We start from the raw sequence: 20,598 nt of genomic DNA on the forward strand, positions 1-20,598 counted from the left end.
ATAAATAATTCAGTAAGACTATAGGCCAATGAGTGATCTGATTAAGAATGCCTTTACAGAAAATATACCGTCATGCTTGTAGAAGTCCATATTTAGGCTACATAAATATACATTCATATAGGCTATTTACACAAATGAAGTAATGCAAAAGACTAAATGAACACTTTCGTTTTATTGAAACTGAGAGGGTGCAACAAAATCGCTAATTTACCCGAAAATCCAGCATTGAGATGTTTAAACAGATAGCTCCCATAAGTGAAACTACACAATGACCTTCTCAATGCGCGATTAGAAAGAAACCTGAGCTGTCCCTGCCTATGGACCATCATTATATTTAAACATCTTTTGTTGAATTTTGCTACAAATGAAATCGCTTTCAAATGTATCACCAGAGATTTAGATTTACAGTGGCTTTTCCTTATGCCTATCTGGCAGGATATCACAAACAGAACACAATCGGGTTCCTGCTAACAAGCGCTAGAATGTTCATATTTGTAAATGGGAAAATATAGCAAATGTAACAAATCGAGACCTAATAGTAGACTATTTACACACCAATATACAGCTTTTAATAAATTAAAATCCGTCTCCTTCAGTTCAACAACCTTATTTACATATACGTGTTTTACTTTTATTATTATAAATAATTAGAAAAACAGGTCCCAGGCACAAGCAACTTGAACACTGAGCATCCTCAGATCTTGTCAGAGATAGATCGTAAATACGTATAATCCAGGTAGGCCTACGTGATAGCCTAGGCTACTGTTGATGAGGGATGATCCAATGCCCGAGCCATCATTTCAAGCGTCAACTTTGACCTCTTTTTCATTGAAGCATAGTTATGCAATCAGAAAGAGTGAATGGTCGTGTTCACGGGGTCACTTTGGTGAATCGCTACGGGATGACACGTCTCTGTGTTTCTCCAGTCCGCTGACTAATCTTTCTATGTTCTGCAGTTCGTTAACGGAATCCTTTCCCGAATATTTGGGAGACCCAGTATTCTGGCCGGTTCCAGTTTTATGGCTGTGTTGTTCAGACATAGGACTGCTCTCCCTGCTGCCTGATTTTGATGACTCTGTCTCCGCGCTCAGAGTGCTTGGTACGCCGGTGGCGAGCAGACCGGAGCTCTGATGTATTGATACTGGGATCTGATAGGGGCTGAATCGCAACCTTGGCCGCGTGCTGCTGAGAAATGGGTTCCGGCTGAGGGTGGAGGCGGCTGAGCCTGCGGGGAGCGCAGAAGCCGCTGCAGCTGCAGCCGCCATGTACGAGTACGGGTAGGGGAGCAATCCCCCGAACGGTTGCATGGAGATACCCTAAATTTAAAACAACAAATAACAAATAAATTAGGATTAGAAAAAAAAAAATAATACTAATAATAATTTTATAGGAAGGAAATTTCAACATTATTGAATTTCAAATCCAACATTATTGAAATGCACATGTGTTGGATAAAAGCAGCTTGCAAAGATCTGCACTGTTTTTGGTCTACTATGTGATATAAAATAATAAAAGCCTACACTGTTTAGAAGAACCGATGAAACTGTTCGCAACTTAAAAAATATGAAAGAAAATACAGATATAAAAATCTGTTGATGCGGTTGGCAAACATTTTGAATGATTTGAAATACAGTTCATTATAGGTTAGTGATAATGCCTATAATAAATAATCATCATACCTGAGATGCAAGCATATGTTGTGATAAGTGGAATGGGAAAGGGTTGGGTGAGCTGGTATTCTGAGAGAGGCTGCCATTCTCTAGTCCACTAGCTCCAGACATGGAGGCTAACAAGTGTCCCATGCCCATGCTTGAGAAAGCACTTGGAGTCATAGCAAACTGCCCGGGGTGAAATAAGAGTGGTTGTCCTGTACTCAGTGGGTTAAAGAAATGTTGATTGTGTAAGCCAGAGAGGGCTAGACTTTGCAAGTGACTTGCACTAAAATGTGATGGGCTTTCTGTTTGAACCATCAGAGGGGAATAGGCATCTTTGACTGCACTCAGGCCCACAGAGTCTGCACCCTTTTTGGAGGTATCCGATTCTTTCAAATTCCTGCCATCCAGTTTGTCCTTCTCCAAGTTTCTAATGCTGAAGGCAGAGTCAGTTTCTTTCCTTGAATCCGAATAGTCCCCTTTCTTTTCTTGATTAGATCTGTCCTTGACTCTGTCCTCACAATGTGGGCTGAATGGTGATCGTGGTCTCTGATCTGGACTACCGACTCGGATCATTCCATCATCGTGTTGGTCAAGTTCGTCATCACTTTCATTGCAGTTTTTGTCATCTGGAAAATACAAAAAATAGTAAGCACATCATCTGTATTTTCTTTTAATAAAACCAAAGCATTTTTCTGTAAATTGTTATTTCCACAAAAATGGATTAAATGTGTTTTCCACGCTAACTATTTCCTCTGTTTTCATCCATGGCACGAACATGACTTCATGAAGCATTTGAGATTTGGATAGTATGAAGGAAATTTTTTTTAATGAGCTCTAATCATGATGAAATTAGCAGACCCAAAACATGCGCATGAGACATTTTCTATAAAACCAATCTGCAATTATAAATCATGAACCTATAACCAGACGTGTCTAAAGGACTAATCATTCTAATCGACTGATCCTTTAAAAATCCAAGAAGCATTCTCCACATCAGCTAATTTTCAGAACTTTTAAATTGACATTTTTTTTTATCTGAGGATCTACAAATACATTCTACTAACCAACCTGATAACTATCCCTTATATAAAACATCATAATACAGTAGTAATTCCATTTATAAATAAGTCACAAAATTTCATAGTTTAAGCCAAATTAAAAGACAAAGTAATAAACAGTTAAATTAAAGGAAATACAATTCCTATTTTGGAACAAAACATGGACACCTTGCAATTGGTCAGATCTCAAATGAGATCTCTGGTCTTAAATTGCTATTAAATACCAAAAACATAAACTGAGAACATTCATAAAGTTTAAATGTATTAAAATAATCTGTATTTTATAGTAGACAGTTCCATCTTTTCACTTCTTTTAAAATGATTTTAGCCTGTAACTGGCGAGATGTTATTTAAAATAGACTGGGTAATCACAAATTATAGAACCATGGCTGTGTGCATATTTATAGTGTATGCAGCTAATTGCACATTCATGTACAGCAGTCCTTTACTGGGTCAACCTAGCAGTAGACTACAACTTTATAGTTGTAAAAACATTATAGCCTACTATATTGCGCTTGCTTAGAGAGAGAGAGAGAGAGAGAGAGAGAGAGAGAGAGAGAGAGAGAGAGAGAGAGTATTAACCTTTTAATTTACACAATTTATATTACTATGATTTCATTTTTAAATTTCAGTTATCTATTTCCTTTTCCTTTATATATGACTGACTTATGCATTATCTTCCGTTTTTAAAGTATAGTGAAAATTTCTGCTATAGCCTACTGTGCAATGTTTTTTTTTTTTTTTTTTTTTTACAATAAACCACTGGGAAACACTTCCAGACAGACTGATCAAATTGATAGTAACTAACAACTAGCACGCAACTGACTGTAAACATACTGACACTGTAAACATATTCATCAATTCATTCTCTATCAATAGCTTTAAGATGCTGGTTCAACGGGAGCGTAAAGCTCATCAACTCTCCACTTGAAAAATAAAAAAAAGTTCCGGATCTAACACAAATATTGCGAAAAATTTTACATGATACACAACAAATAGCCAATCCAGTGGTTGTTAAATCCAAACAAAACAACTTATAGAAACGTTTATGTAAACAAATACATACTGTAAACATAAGAGACTTTAGGAAAAGCTCAAGTGGCATTGCTATGGAATTTTTATTTATTTATTTATTTATTTTTTACCTCTGGATCTGTTGAATTTAAGTGGACTTGTTTCTGGTCCCATCGGTGAATGAACTGAATCCCTCCCAGTTTGCTCGCAGGACGAGTCGTCCGACTCTCCCCCATCTCGATCCACTTTGCTCTGATCATCAAACATGCGCATTGACGGCAGGGCTAACTGTTTTCTAAAAGTTAAACTAAAATAGTTAAACTCAGGTAACTGTCATGCCTAAATATTTGTGTTTCGTGCATAGCTGATGGTATAAAACATTCGTCTAGACGTACCTTTTTTCTCTTCTTCCATTCCCCGTGTCTCTGAATCCTTTTGCGAATGGATTATTATCGATTTTCAGTTGCGTGATCTAGTAAAAGAGTGAAATTAGATTTATTGCATCTTTCCTGCTTTCTATTGGGTGGCCTATTTAATATTAAAAGCACTAAATTGTTCTGGAACTATAATTCGTTTTTTTTAACGCATGATCCAATAAAATAAAATAAATTATGTTATAAACATGTATTTATTTATTTATTTATTTTTATTTTATTTATTTATTTATTTATTTTATTTTATTTTATTTTTTTTTTGGGGGGGGGGGGGTAATTAATTGAGGTTTATAATGTTTTTAATTGCTAATTGTTAAAATAAATAAAATACTTTCGTTAATTCTGTCGAATTCATTGTAACTTCACATGATGTAGTCTAGTTTCACAACGCAGGCTTTCTTTCTTTCTTTTTTTTACTGGGGTCAACATCTGATTGTTGAGCATATTGTATTGCTAAGCATCTCGAGTTATAAATACAAACATCTATTCGGTGCACGTATCGATTTTAACTAATCTCGCCACCAGACTCGATGTGCTGTCATTCCAAATTATAATCAACAAATTGAGCTCTTATCGTGACAATGACAAAAAGACAGAATGACACATTGCTGCACATAGATATAAACAGAATTCTAGAATATTGTCTACATAATATATAAGTTACAAATAGTTTCTATTTGAGCTCAATAATAATACTATATATGAATACGGACAACTTGGGGTTGGGGGGCGGGGGGTTGCATCTAAAATGAACAGTGCTTTTAGTTGCTCTATTAACTTACCTTGTCATTCTGATATGCAGTGACAGCTATAAAATCTGTCTCTGGAAATACATATGTCCTGAAGGTGCTATAAGGGAGCTTCAGAATGTCGTTGGCTCTAACGATATGAAACCTGGGTTGGTATTTGTGCATCGAATTTAGAATGGTCTGAAATATAAAAAGGTCATCTGGTCAGTAAGAATACCAGTGGTATCAAACTGCAAAGAGACATCTGCAGAACATCAACAGTAATAATAATAACAACTTTTTTGAGTATTATGAGAAGAAATGCCTTTTTTGAGAGTATTAAGAAAAGAAAGGCTTTTTCCTACTGTAATAATGGTCAGATTTTTGGGATGATATAGTTGAGATATGTAGCCTACTCAGTCTACAAATGAGTTTTTGTATTAGTTATTTTGTTTTAAACTTACAAGCTACACAAAATATATTCAAAATTGCCATTTAAATCGTGTCATACCTATAACCTGAAAAAAAAAAGAAAAAAAAAAACTCTTCATATCTTGCTCGTCAACCATGGGACTATGCTCTTGGTATTTGATGTTATGTTACTGCTCTTTTATGCTTCATTTAGGCAACAGACATTCAATGCTAATTAAAATGTCCAAACTCTATGCTTGGCTTAATTTTGTAAACATCTTTGCTTCTTGATCATCCAGATAAATGCATTCACCATTATTCAATTTCCATGTTACTATCACTGATTGGAAATAGAGACATACAGTTTCAGAAAATAGGCCTAAATAAATAACTTACAAATCCATGTTTGTCCGAAATATTGTTGGTCAGTTTGAGTTTGTTGAAAGCAACAGGTTTTGCCATCCACTGTTCACCCGTGGCCGGGCTGTCCGGGTGAATGTACATTCGTTTGGGCATCTCCGGATCGGCCTTTCCTGCGACAATCCATCGAGAGTTGTGAAATTTGTACCGACAGTCGTCTGCCGCAACAATATCCATCAAAAGTATATACTTGGCTTTTTTGTCGAGGCCGTTCACACGAACTTTAAACGGAGGAAACATTCTCCTGTGGACGGAACAGACAAAATCATAGATCTGTGACCGAATTTATATCAGAATATTTAACATTTTAATTAAAAACTTTTTAAAGAAGTGAAATACCGAGAAATAGTGCTGTTACACTTTCCATTTTAACCACAAAGAAATATCATTCAAGTCTAGGGCGCTTGTCAAGGGGTCACAGGCTATCGCATAACAGAATCGCACACACGGATAATATTCTTGCTACCATTTTACATTTTTTTAAACCAGAATTTGTGTTTCCTGGGAATCAAACCCACGACCTTTGCGCTGCTAACGCAATGCTCTACCACTGAGCCACAGAAATATATTTTCAATTATTTTACGACCATATTTAAAGGGGTTATTAAACGTTTATACTTATAGCTATTTATACAATCCAGGTAAGTCGAAGAAGAAAAAAGTTTTTTTTTTTTTTGCGTTGGCTATAGTTCCCTTGTGTTGCACAATATTTGTATTGTTCAGAAACATTAATTTATATGACAGGTATGGGATTCGTTATAATAGCCTTAATGACAGATCGAATTTGAATATTATTCTAAAGCTGGCATCAAATAGATATGGAGCCTTTTGTGACTGTGACTGTGACTGTTTTGTACCGTCGATGTAATTAGATCATACAGAAAGATCCATTCTATCAAGCAATATTTACTTCTGAACTAAAATATATTTTCTATAGTGAAATAGACCAACTTTTACCATCGTTTTCATCAAGTTATTCACGAGAAAAAAAATTAAATAAATAAATAAAACGGCCTTACCTTCCTGATTTAGTGATGACCATTTCGGTTCCAATTTTGTGGAATTGATCCCAAAGGTCCTTAGCTTCTAATGTAACTTTAGGATCGTCTTCAACGTCCTCCTCTGGTTCGAGACTCTTGAAGGAGCGGAGATGAGCCGCCTGGTGGTGATGTCCGAGCGCCGCGTGTAAGCTGGCCTCAGCCGCCCCGGAGAGCGCATGATCCGCCAAAGGTTTACTGAGACTCGGTGGTAAAGTGAACGCTGGAAAGAACGAGGGTTGAGCCGCGGCAAGAAAAGCTGACATGGGAAAGTCTGCCGGCCTGGGCGCGTGAAAAGGGTGATAAGCCATAGCGTTCGCTGTGAAAACTGGATCTCTCATCGGTGCATCCAAAAGCCAGATGAAACTATAATATTATAAAAATAATTGCGTCTGTCACACGCGTAAGTCCGACTGCGGTCGCAATCTTACAGCTGTAAGAAAGCGTTGGATTCACAGTAGATAAAGAGGACTGGTAGGAAATGTCACTACCGTCGAGTATGTCCAGTTGCAGTACAGTGATAAAATCCTTCAAAAGAGCAACACTGACACTTATATGTAGATTTAGAGCTTTCCTTCTGTTCAAGCCGCTACACACAAGAAACTAAGCAGCCCCCAAAACAAGGATGCGAAAGTCTTGAGCAATGATGTAGAATTGGTAGGTTCTTCCAAGATCACTGTGTAACTGTGTCTGTCTTACATCTCCCTTCTCACTGGTTCCCCGCACTAATGAACCAAACCGTCTTGATTGCAGATTTTACGCATTCTGGACCAATTGTAGAACTCCATAGGCGTGGTTTTGACAGCTCCAGCCAAGATCGTGAAGGGGGGGTTGACTAAAAGGTGTCGGAAGCATTCGCAGTAAGAAAACATGTCAACAGAATAAAATATTAACCAATGACAGAGTAAGGATCTGGAAACCCCACCCCCGCATAACCCAACAGAGGAACGGTCATCTGGCTGTTACGCAGCCGAGCAAGAAAGCGCTTTTGCCGGCTTGTGTTTCATCAGTTTGAGGATCATGTGCTTTCTTGATCTTTACGCTACAATGTCGGACTTTAAGAAATGTAACATTTTGCACATTGCTTTTTGCAATAACATGTGACTATTTTAACGGGTTTATTAGATAGAAACCTGCACGTCACGGAAATTCTAGTAGCAGTTAAATTAAAGAACAAGTGCATTCATTTATTGAAACAACTTTACCAACGTTTGCACAATTTTCGACCGGATGAAACATTACAGGATAGGCTATTTTTTCCAGGTGATGCTATTCAGCTATTGCTATTCATTGGTTGCATGGAGTTCTCGACTAAAATCAGAGTGCATTTGAAGGCGAAGAGGAAGGAAGGTTTCAGCGAGATTTTTTTGTCCAGTTTAGGACTGCCTACTGGAAGGAATAACGAGGTACTATCACCCATGGCAAAACAACGTGCTTTTTTTTTAATAGGCTATCTGCATGCAACAAACGTAGTAGCCTAAATCGAGGCATGTTCATTGGGTTATGTAGGCTATGTTCCTATTTTATGTAGCCAATAAGAGCAAGTTTCATCTGGCATCTCTCCTTATTTCTCAGAACTGTTCGCGATTAGTTCACGTTAAATCGACCGACAGGGTACAGCAGAGTAACAATCTGAGCTTTAAAGCTCCATAAGCTGTAGTGTACCTTTAAGAGGCTCGTCAACAGATCCTTGATTAAGTGGGACTCCGTTTGTTAAAGAGCGTTTGGCGCCAGTCGGCTGGAGTCCCACAATAAGAACCTACCCCTGTCAATTCATATTTACCCCCAAATTCTCAAACAGTGTGCACCAATCCACACATTGTTTCACGGAGCTTGCATGTTGACAAAAATCCCCCCAAACTATCTGTGCCAGCCTATTTCCGCTTTCAACAATTAATTAGACCCAGTGAAACTCTCCAGATGGAAGATTTATCTCTTGTGTTTTAAACTATGTCTGATCGATTCTGGTTAGCTGAGAAAACAACAACAACAACAACGATTGAATGATTGACATTAATTCCACACATCATTTGTTCAAAGATTTGGAAATCAGTCAATCCATTGTTAACAGGAAATGCATTTTTTTGTATTCCTTTCACTTTCTTTCATTCTCCGAAATGCTCGGTGTAAACCTCAGAAATGACTTCCTGCTGAAGGACTCAAAACAACAGGACTGTCCCGAGAGGGAGGCACAGGTCAGAGATTAAGCAGCTGGCGGGACTGAGTTTATGACAGATGCGAAGATCTTGAGTCACGGGTGTGTGGAAAGATATCTCAGAACAACAAGAGAAGGACATAAAACTATTGTTTTGGATCATCTTGTATCATCATTGGTAAGAGCTCAAGCCTATAGCTATGTGTTATGTGGGCAAGCTTCATGTTTTCAAAGTTATGTGGAATAAATAATGAACGCAGGTGGATTTTGATTTGTTCAATATATTGAATATCTTCAGCAACAGATGGCTGTATTTTATTGATTCTTTTTTTTACTGTATTTCATTGTGTTTTGTGTTCTTAGTTATTGAACAGCAATTGATTTATTATTGATAAATATAATATTGCTCAGATACAACATTTTGTCAGTTTATTTGCATTGGGGTATATTGCAACTTATTTTTATTTCTATTTTTTAATTTTAGAAATGTGACAGTTTGCACAGGCCTGTATGAATTTACGTCTACTTGTGCGAGAGTATGTCAAAAGTTTGAGGATAGATCAAAATCAATTAGGCTTCTCAACTGACAATGTCGAGCAATAACATCGTTTAATTTAGTTTATATACTACAATATGTTGAAAAGAGGTTTGCACAGATTAACACCACATGAAGCAAGTTAATGATTTTACCATGTATACACTCATCAAGATAATTATATAAACAATGATCCATGTAGTAGCCCAGCTCATTTATTTGTTTTAGTAAATTTACGCCGTGGCCCCGTGTGTCCATGCAGGTGATATAGGCTATAAGGGCGCGCTTTCATTCAAACGCTTTCCGACCTTTCTCTCTTTTCTGGAATTCTTTGGTCTTAGGTTAAAGTAAGAAATTATCATGTATCATCTCTTTCCCTGCAAACAGTATAGTCAGTTGTTTTCAAAGAAGGTTTGCAAGCCTAAACAATCACAATTGCACAGCATCACCCACAAAAGCCCTAACGCTGTATTTATCATGTGGATCAAGTTCTTGGCGCCAGACCGTTTAAGACCTGTCAAAGTTCTTCATATCTCCCCGGTCCAAGAACAGCCCAGAAGAACCCCTCCTGTCCTCCGCTGTCCCTTAGTGCTGCCGATGTACGCCAGTGCATATTTAAAATAGCCTTTTTTTCTTTCTTTCAGGATTCATAATACAACAAATATTTCTGTAAGGAGTGAACATGAATGATCTTATATCCTAGTGTGTGTGTGTGTGTGTGTGTGTGTGTGTTTTAACTGAGCCTTGGTCTTTAATGTTTTCAGTTTATTCGCGAATAAGCAGGTGAACTCTATGAAAATGAAATATGAAATCACGTCATACTTTAATAAGAGCCTGTTTTATATAATATCGTATTTTTCCGTTCCAGATACTTTGATTTCTTTGGTTTAGAGCACATAAATCTTCTTAAAGACAAAAATCTTAAAAGAAAAAAACAATTAGGCTATTTATCAGAGATAAGGCGATAAAAGAACACACGACTTATACGTTTAATTTTAACATTCCATTTGAAATATTCAAGTGACTGGAAATAAAATATGATTATTAGATCTATTTGATTAATGCCACTTCTTGTCCTTTCTGAACAAAAACCCGCCTTTCATCCAGAATCCTATCCAAATACCCAAAAAGAGCACAGAGCAAGATGTAAACATCTGGAGATAAGAATAATATAATCTAAAAATGTTCTTTTCGCAATTCCAGGCTTTGTAAGATGTTAATTGATGAAAGAGATGTGACCGTTTTCTTTATTAAGGTTTATTATTATTATTATTTTTTTTTTTTTTTTTTACGAATTATTAAAACCAAAGAGCCCCCAAACATTATTATAAACTATGCTATAACCTTCCTCACTACATCATATAATGTCCTCACTACATCATATAAAAATGAAACAAGCTCACATGTATATTCTAAACAAACAGGTCAAGGATTGGGATGAGTTTGTCATTTTAGAGGATTTTACAAGTGAAAAAATGTACAAGCACGAGCCAACATTTATTGTTTAAGATATGGTTATTTAATCATTCGGATTAAAATTCTTTCCAACTGCTTGTTTCTATCAGCAGAACATCAATGTTTTTACACACAAAGAAAAAAAATTAAGCAACACGAATCGTCAGTTGGCACAGAGCACCAGTGAATAAGAAAAAGTCTTAATAAATATACGTTTATGAACTTTCATAGAATTGATGAAAACTTTCATAGAACATTGATATATATATATATATATATATATATATATATATATATATATATATATATATATATATATATATATATATATATATAGCAAATCTGCATTCTCTTGTGCTTGATTTAAAGATTAATATTTTATCAAATGCACGAATTTGAAGTCAGCAACTTCTATCCGACTACGCGCTTTCTGATATGATACCGGTTGATCAACAGATTTCATGCTCACTGATTTGATATGTATTTGCGCGACTTTGAACTTCTATGCCCACTGCTACAATTCTGCGTGCTATACAAAAAAATTGATAAGACTCTAATTTTAATAATAATAAAATAATAATAATAAAACGGAAAACCTTTCACCATTATGCATGTCGAGGCTTTAAAATAATGTATTAATTTATTTTGACTACACCTAATAAAAAAGTGTTTACAAATAACCCATGTAAAAGTGCAGATTTCGCATTGGTAACCATTCTAACAAAATATACCCGTTCATGAAGGGCTTCCTATAATTGGGGGAAAAAACTGTGGTCGAAAAAAATCCTTTATCTAAAAGGTACTAACAACACAATAGCTTTAGTTAAAACAAACAGTTGATCCATGTTGGGGAAATTTTGTTGTTAATATGCTGAGCAAATTGGAGCCAGTAGTTTTTTCCCTGTCTGATGCATCATGGTAACAATAGAAATAATTGTTGTTCCTGTAGCTGATATTAGCATTTGAATTCATGTAAAATATTGCCGGCCATGGTAAAAATGTAATTTGTCCTTTTTTTTTTTTTTTTTTGATGTTTGATCTTTTGGCAAGTGGTGAAAAATATTTGGGATGCCTTAAAAAGGTCACTCCTTCAGCCAGCCTCTGGGATGAGATTCTCCACTGATCAAAGGCTGGCAGGAGTGTGTTGGAGAGTCCGCTCTCTTCAGGCTCGTATTGTAAGGTGAATGTATTAACTTCACAGGTCAGTCTCACCCTACATCACCAGTACACCTCTCCTGGGAATGCTTATAAATGTTTTTATACTGGCCAGTTAATACAAACACAAGTAACTTAGTCTGGTTAGGCAGCAGGATCAGGGAGGGGTTGGATGAGGAAATCTGATGAAAATATTGTTGTCAGAGTGGTTATGTGGTTTTGAATTGGCAATAAACAATGCTCTGTGGGAACCATCTGCTTATATTGCTTTTTTGTTAGTGCTTCATGTACACACACACACACACACACACACACACACACACACAAACGCACACACAAACACACACATACACAGAGAGAGAGACTTTCTCTCCTTCCGTCTCTCTGTACTGAGACTATATGTGTATGATAATACACTTTTAGTGTAGGAAGTGATCTCAGAGGTCCATACAAGAGGAATGGCTCCCTGGATACGGAGGGTAATAACTCGTAATTAAAGCCATACGATGAGTTCATTCAAGAGGTGAGGAGGACAGGTTATGGGACATTACTTGCACTTCTCTTCTCTTCTCTTCTCTTCTCTTCTCTTCTCTTCTCTTCTCTTCTCTTCTCTTCTCTTCTCCTCTCTTCGTATATAAAGCATATATAGACAGACTAAATCAAATATAGCAACACAAACCTCAAACATCAACTGAACGTCAACCTTCATTGGTTCCTACACATCAAAACTCATGATGTTTGAAATTGAACGTTTTATGATTTAATTTCATGCTACATTTTTACCATTTTTAAAGCTTGAATGTTTTGGGTCCCATTGATTTTCATTAAAAAAAAAAAACATCTTTTGTGTTTTATACCATGAGGGTTAATAATGTCACTTTTTTATTACATTTTCACTTATTCCATATGAAATAAGGTAGTCTGTTTATTATTATTATTATTATTTTGTTTATTTTTTTTTACAGCACAAGATTTACATATAACTCTTTTCTCTCGAGTCCTGACTGTCCTCAATAAATTGTTTAAAGACACACTGGGAAAAAAGAAAGAAAAAGATAGAAAATCAGAGAAAGATGACGCAAAAAGGATGGAAAAGGTGTTCTGCATTTCCTCAGTCATCTATGGAGAGAACTAATGATTGGTCTGCTACATCCAGCCATTCCCCAGCCCCTGAATGATCAGCTCCATCTCAAGAAAACATCAGAGACGAGAGCAGGCAGGAAGAGGGCCATCAATCTCATTCGCTTTCTCCTCTCCGGTCACAGTCCACACCTGGGACACATTTGACATTATGTTAGGTCACCCTGGGCTCCGACGGAGTCACTGCAAGGTCGAAACTGTAAAGTTGAAATCCCATTCAAAAGCTTAGACATCTCTGAGATAAACTTTATTTCTCTCAAAGAGGCAGATCGAATTGCACAACAGGCAGTGCAGATGAGAAGGGAACTTGTAGTAATGTGATAGCGGGGTTAAATGTTGCACATGCTGATGAGGACTCAGTGATTGCCCAGAGATGGGAACATGAGAGATTATATAGTTCACAACATCAAGTATTTCTGTCAAGGCGTAACAATGTTTAAAAAAATTAAAGTCAAGACTTAAAATATCTTCTAATAATGTTCCTTTAACCTTCTGGTGTTGTTCATGAGGCCATTAAAAATAACCTTTTTTTTTTTTTTTTAATGAAATGAATGTACTATATTTTAGTTTATATTAAATGTTTTGTATTTTTATGGGTATTTCATGGTACTAAATTATATTTATGGAATAGTTATCATCCATTTATTACCTGTAAACCACTTTTTCAGCATAGACCTGAAAATGAAATTTCCAATTTAAACTATCGTAAATCTCTGGAGCACAGATTTCAGTTAGGTCTGGTTTTAAAGAAGACACTTGACAGATTATGGCAAAAGTGCAAAACAAGTGAAACAAAAAAAAAGTCATAGAAGTTTGTTTTTTAGTATGTAAAATGCACAAAAATTTGATTAGATTTATTTCCCAAAACATGTTTTTCTCTAAAACGGCAAGAAAATCAAAAGCCATAAATCCAAACAAATTTGAGCTTGATATGTGAGTTTTTGATAAAAAAAAATTTCTTTTCTTTTTTCTTTTTTTTTGTGCACAGTACAAAAGATTTTTACTAGCTGAAATCCACTTTCTATTAATTTCCAATGTGGTCATTTATGAACCACGAACAATACAAGTGTGACTATTCTCAGGACCATTAACCTTTTCTAATCATGTCCATGCCAAAGTGCCAAGTTTTGTACCATTTCGATGAAGTAAAAAACAAAAACACTGGGGGTTAATAAAACTGTGCTATATCCATGTATTATTCTCTTCAATCTAATATTCTCTTGTACAGGCTGCATGGTCACACACATGACTGATACCCACACATACGGATTGTGTATGGCTTTATTGGCTGTAATCTGCAATGATATCATTTTCTCGGCCAAAGATCAGGCCCAGTCCCTCTCTGAGCCCCAGCTCCCTCTGGAATGTGAGTGTGGCTCATTACTCTAAAGGACTTAAGCTGATGAACACCACTAAAGACCTCAAAGCATTTCTTGTGTGGCCTAATGCACCCACATTGTGAGACTTTTCAGACACTGGACTGCGGCTATTTGCTTTTTTTTCCCCCCGAATTCCCATCTCTCTGCTAGTTTTGTACTTAAAAAGCGTTTTTGAAATTTCAAGCAAAACTCACTTAGACAATTTGTTCGTTAAGAGTCTACTTGCTTACGAACATAATGGGTTTTTGAGTCTAAATATTCAACAGTTCAGTCTACTTTTGGCTAATTTATTCCTTGTGCTGTTCATTGATGAAATGTGAATGAGTAAAAAAAAGTAGGAAAATAGATCAACATGAAGAACAAGCACACTAGAATGCACAGATAAGTTCCTTTCTTAGAGCGCTCTAGTGAATAGCTGAAATCTTCTTACATTTTCTGTTCTCACTTTCAGCCCCATAGAGGCAGATATAAATCTGTCTGCTTTCACGTGATATCAAAATGGCTTTGTTGTTAGTAAAACTGAGACCTCACCTATATATATATATATGTCTGATCAAGGGAAAGAATCCACCTCTTTGACTCTAAAGGTAATTGCTTTAAGACACCCAAGCAAATCTGGTCTCGGATCACATCTCCACCATCCACAAAAGTTTTCCTCTCTCTCTCTCTCTGATTCAGAACACATTGCCCCAAATGAAAGCACCGCTGTGACAGAGATACATGGAGGGCGGCATTAGAGTCAAAAACTGAGCCTGAGATCAAAGGGAAACACAGGAGGCTCTTAATCAGTGAGTTGTGCCAGTGTCAAAACCTGAGTGAGAGGGACTCAGGGCCAACTCATGACTTACCCCATCCCGTCTTGGCCATCCTCAGCGGCAACCCACATCTACAAGCCCCTGTGCTTCCTCACCTCCCCCTCCTTTCTCTGATTTGTCATGTTGTTTAAAGTATAATCCCACCATGGTGCCCCAGCTGTCTCTGATTAGCGCTTGCACGTCAAAATGCCCCTCTGTGGATCAGGCTGCAGGAAGATGAATCGAGCGCAAGCACTCCATCTCCATATTTTCCAATCAAGCTCCATTAGACTTGGCAAAGCAAGGAGACATCCTCACCTCCAATGCCCTACAGCCAAATCACTGACATTCAGGTTGGGGTCGTGTTACATGCTCATTATATACAGTACAACATTTCCATCTGTCACATTAGGAACTGTCTATGTGGCCAGCACAATAAAGCTGGTTCTTTCCCCTCACCGTCATATTTTGCCAGACCGTTGGTCTTTCTAAAATGTTTAAAGGAGTGTAATGTTGTGAGTGTGTAATTTCTTGTGTCACTTGTGTCACTAACTACATTTGCAAAAATAAGGACTCTCCATCATATGCATTTATTTGGACAAACATATTCACATAGGTTGGGTTGCTCATACAAACAGAGTAATGAAAGCATCACACAAGTAAAAATTCATATTTTTATTATTTTATTTAATTTTAGTTATTTTATCTCTTTAAGTTAAAATAAACAAACGTGAACAATGTTGCTTTGGCAGCTAGCTGAATGAAATTATATTTTAAATTAGGGGTTTTTCACTTAATGTTTATTTTGTTTCAAGTAAAAAAAATGGTTTTAGTTAAATAAGTAAATAAATATTATTCTATTTATGTTATTATTAGTATATATTTTTTTAAATATGACAAAAAAATTATTAATTCATAAATATCATAAAAGGTTTGAGTGACAGCATTTTACAATCTTTGATTTGTCAGAAAAAAAGTATTTTATTTATTTATTTATTTATTTTCAAATATTAATGAGCAGTGGACTAGTTTTTCTAAAATACATTTAGTTTTGCTAAATATAATTTCTAATACAAAATTACAAACAGTAATATTCAAATTAATAATAATACAATAAAAGTTATGTTGAACTACAAAATAATTTATATTACATTATTAATGAATTTTAAATAATACTGAAAAGACAAATATGATCAACTTGTACTGTAAGAAGAGGTATTTTCAGTTCATTGTTTCATGTATTTTTAAATAAACAAATACATCACCTTTAAATGACATATTTAGCATCTACATTTTAATCATCACTGTGCTTGGACAAGAATTAAACAGAATCCAGTCTAGTAGTTGTACCAGTAGAGGGTGTCTTGCTGCTGAGCTGTTCGGAATAATGTTTGACATTTACATACATCAACCCTCCCTGTTTACAATGATTGGCCACAGTTGAGAACCATTTCTTGATCACGTGGGCATGGCTTTACCATCAGGCACCAATCAAAAACTGAAAACAGATACACCTCATCATACTTGTTGGGAAGAGGGGGAATCATTAATGAGTCTAGTAGCATGGGGCATTGTTATCATTAAATACACTTCCAGACATTGCAGGTGGAAGTGGAGGAAGTCTAGAGAGCAGGACTAGAGCCGCTTTCAATTATGAAAAACCTATACGGCACTGCTGAAGCCCGGGGCAGGGGAACCCGGCACTGTTGAGCCATGAGTTAAACCAGAGATTCTGGCTAAATATCTTGTTTCCAAATCAGCCCATGAGCACAGTACCACTGAACTGAGATCAGATCAGATATGTTACATATCTGGCTGTCAAAGTTCACATTCTTGGAATGTAATGATATTCTGCTGAGGGGGGTGCACTGTTAAATTGAATATGATTCAAGTATTGGTGCTGTGCTGGTCTCACAATGGTCCCAAGATAGATCAGAATATAGGCAACACACTGTAAAAAAAAGTCCGTAAAAATACAGTACAATAAACCGTAATAATTTCAAGGAATTGTCTGTATCTTCTTTTTACAGGCGTTTCTCCGTATTTTTTAATTACGCTTTGCATTGTGGGTACAAGAAGCTCAGTCGACAATCGGCGCGATACCAGTGCTTTCGCAGGCGCCATTATTCACGGAGATAGTCTCGGTCAAAATCTCATTTTAAAGTCGGATTTAGGATTTTGAGAATGGTTCCTACACTTCCTTTGTAAATAATTTTTTGTTAAATGTAACAAACTGTATCGTTAACTTAGTTGCTGCCTGGCTTGTTTGGCAAATGAATGTCGGAGCCGTCGCATTCAACATTTTCAGCATACCGTCACATCTTAACGTTACTCGACGTGGAGGGACGTGTTACAGTGCTCACTTTTAGTTTTATAAATAAAGGTTTATTAACTTTTATTGTTGTTGATGCGGTGTAACGTGTTTATTAATGAGCTTGTCGTAAAGCATCAGGCATATTAATGTTTCTGAGGTGATATTGAGCAGCTGTGATCACGTTAAATCTGAAGTGTGGTACAACTCTGTTTAGAGAGCTTTGTGCCTTCAACAGGAGCTGAAGAAGACAACATTAACGATACGACTTTTTATTTTAAAGAGATTATACGACTATGTGAAGATCTGACGTCACAGAGTTCTTCAAGGATAACACACATTTTCTGCCAAACGAGGTAGGTTTAGACATTTCATCGGCTTGTTTATGTTAAACACACACACACACACACACGATAAGTTAATTCTGTAACTTTACTGGCACACTATCTGTGAACGCACACATGTCATGCACACGCAGAGAATGCCGCTTCATACAAGTTCTCTCACTCTTACACAGACAAAAGCACGCACAATTGAAAATGAACATCAAAATGTAAATTTTTGGCGAGTGAGAGTCTCAAATAAGTCTTGACTGATGTAAAGAGTAGGGATGTGTCAGATGTCATGACATTGATGGTGTTTCTGTTTCTTTTCGTTTTCTTTTCTAATGGCAGGTCATAATTGCTGCTGTACTTTGCATCCCAAGCACCCCCTGCATTCTTATCATGGGTTTGTATTATGTTTTATTTATTACGTTTTTATTTATGAAAGCATATGTGTAGCAAAATTCAATTAGAATTGTAATATGCAAAATGGCAATGCAATATGTAAAATGGCAATGTGTTTCTGTATTTTAATGTACATTTTTCCCTACAGGTCCAATATTTAGTGCAAAATGAAAATGAAAAAACTATTATATCGTTTACATTTTATATTCCCTACAATCATTTTAATATGCAAAATAAAACAAATTTTAATGCTTTATAAGTTGCAAAATTAAAATGAAAATATATTACACAAATTGATTAGATATGTTTAATATGTCCAAGCAAAAAACTGTAGTAAAATTATCATTTAAATGCTGTTTTTCCTAAATAAATTTTGACTTGGGGGTAGGACACTTGGGATTGCATTTTCATCATAATACAGTGTGATAATTGTAACAAAATGCAGTGAGAATTTCAGAATGCATTCTGAGCCAAAGAAGCCGCAAATGGTGGTTTAAATTTCTATTATTCTTAGTGCATTGAAGAAGTAGATTGACACTTACAAGATGTTTCAGTCGCATTTTCACTTAATACCTCGCGATGAATATAAAGTAAGTCTTCCATATTAAAACTAGTGTAGTAAATGGCAAATGTAAATTATATAACAGATTTTTCATTTTGCACTAAATTTGACAGATGTATGGTAAAATGTTAATTAAAATACAAAACTACAAAACATAAAACTTGGCATTTTATGTATTGCATTGCCATTTTGCATATTTCAAATTGAATTTTGCTATCCATATGGTTCCATATTTATTTACCATTAGGGATGTTCAACACTGACAAGAAATTAGTCATGGAGTCATTTATTCAGTTAACTTGGTTTGTGAAGTTGTTGTAGGAAAAATTTAATCAATGTTTGGAGTGGCTTTCTGAATTTACAATATGTTGTTTATAATTTCTTTGTTTATTGTTATTGGTGATTCCAGATTGCTGTCATACAAGTTACCATTTCCACCCCCATTGTGGCCGAGCTACACATTCTCTTTGTTTTATTTTAAACCTAAAACATCCGGAGGAGAATGGCACCTACGCTGGAATTCATTCAAATGTAAGGAACATATCTAATAAAACTGTGTATAAAGCATTTTGTTATGTTGCCATTTAGTTGAAAATAATAAGGGTTAGTTCACTCAAAAACAAAAATTATGTCATTAATTAGTCACCCTCTTGTTGTTTCGAACCTGTAAGACCTACATTCATCTTCAGAACAGAAATTAAGATATTTTTATGGAATCTGAGAGCTTTCTGGCCCTAAATAGACAGCAAGTGCCCTTCCATGATCAAGGCACAGAAATATAGTATAAGGACACCGTGAAAATGGTGCATGTGACATCAGTAGTTCAACTGTAATTTTACGTTAATTTTGTATTCTGAAGATAATTGAATGACTTACGGGTTTAGAACGACATGAAGATGAGTGATTAATGACAGTTTTCATTTTTAATGAATTTTTTTTAATGAATTTACTAATGATCTCTTTAAGTATTTCATAAAACATTGTTGACAAGATCACATGACCGATGCAATTGGAGACCCCTGGAAATGCAAGTTTAGCATTTTATAAGCAATGTTTAAAATGGAACTTGATAATTCAATCTCAACCTGTTCTGCACATTACTCTGTACTTCACTTTAATTCATTTTCATTTCTTGTCATTAACAGTCTTCCTGTGAAGAAATCCTGAATGAGCGTCAAAGGTTCAGATGAAGGGAATCTACGCTTCCAAGACTCATGTATGAACTACTTCTAGATTCCTTAGGAATTGGACTGAACATGCAGAAAAAAAAAAGTAGTTTCCTCAAACGTGCATATGGCAAGAGATACTAAAAGCACACAAACACTTGGAGCCCTGATCTTAAATTAGATTGTATAGTTCTCTTAGTTTAACATTAAAATTTCAGTCATGAGTTCATAAATCTTTGTTCTTTATTTAAAAAAAAAAATGTTTATGTCAATTGTAGATGCAGATAATTTAGCATGAATAATAGATTAGTTAATCTAACTAGGTTTAGTTCACCCATAATATTATATGAAAAATCTCATTCCAATCCTATTAGACTTTTGTTCATTTTTGGAACACTAATGAAGATCCATTTTAATGAAATCTGACAGCTATACTTTATTAGACCTTGAAATGGTAGTTG

General features: G+C 35.8%; 1 protein-coding gene and 1 long non-coding RNA gene across 3 annotated transcripts; one reads left to right on the forward strand and one right to left on the reverse strand.

Annotated features, from left to right (window-relative positions):
* Positions 1-735: 735 nt before the first annotated feature.
* tbx2a (T-box transcription factor 2a) lies at positions 736-7,483 on the reverse strand. 2 transcript variants are annotated; one of them, XM_059546670.1, is made up of 7 exons: positions 6,740-7,483; positions 5,697-5,964; positions 4,944-5,090; positions 4,123-4,199; positions 3,859-4,022; positions 1,680-2,281; positions 736-1,316 (listed from the first exon to the last, which is right to left on the reverse strand). In XM_059546670.1, exons 1-7 carry the CDS (start codon positions 7,096-7,098, stop codon positions 879-881), a joined length of 2,055 nt encoding a protein of 684 aa, XP_059402653.1. In that variant the 5' UTR covers positions 7,099-7,483; the 3' UTR covers positions 736-878. The 2 variants fall into 2 exon arrangements, with proteins under 2 accessions (XP_059402653.1, XP_059402644.1); XM_059546661.1 differs by having other exon boundaries at positions 3,859-4,034.
* A 9,934-nt stretch (positions 7,484-17,417) lies between these two features.
* LOC132129495 (uncharacterized) lies at positions 17,418-20,209 on the forward strand. Its single transcript, XR_009428526.1, has 4 exons — positions 17,418-18,037; positions 18,356-18,410; positions 19,381-19,502; positions 20,117-20,209. It is a non-coding gene; the product is annotated as an uncharacterized LOC132129495 (long non-coding RNA).
* The last annotated feature ends 389 nt before the right edge of the window (positions 20,210-20,598 follow it).

Source organism: Carassius carassius, chromosome 4 (assembly GCF_963082965.1).
Source record: "Carassius carassius chromosome 4, fCarCar2.1, whole genome shotgun sequence".
In the NCBI taxonomy this organism is placed as follows: Eukaryota; Metazoa; Chordata; class Actinopteri; order Cypriniformes; family Cyprinidae; genus Carassius; species Carassius carassius.

What these genes read in the sequence shown, in the direction of transcription:
- tbx2a (XM_059546661.1), bottom strand. Translation starts at nt 7,098, where the DNA reads ATGAGAGATCCAGTTTTCACAGCGAACGCTATGGCTTATCACCCTTTT. An exon ending in TTTCGGACAAACATGGATTT is followed by an intron (nt 5,091 to 5,696) that starts GTAAGTTATTTA and finishes TTTATATTTCAG; the next exon opens with ACCATTCTAAATTCGATGCA. An exon ending in AACATATGCTTGCATCTCAG is followed by an intron (nt 1,317 to 1,679) that starts GTATGATGATTA and finishes TTTTAAATTTAG; the next exon opens with GGTATCTCCATGCAACCGTT.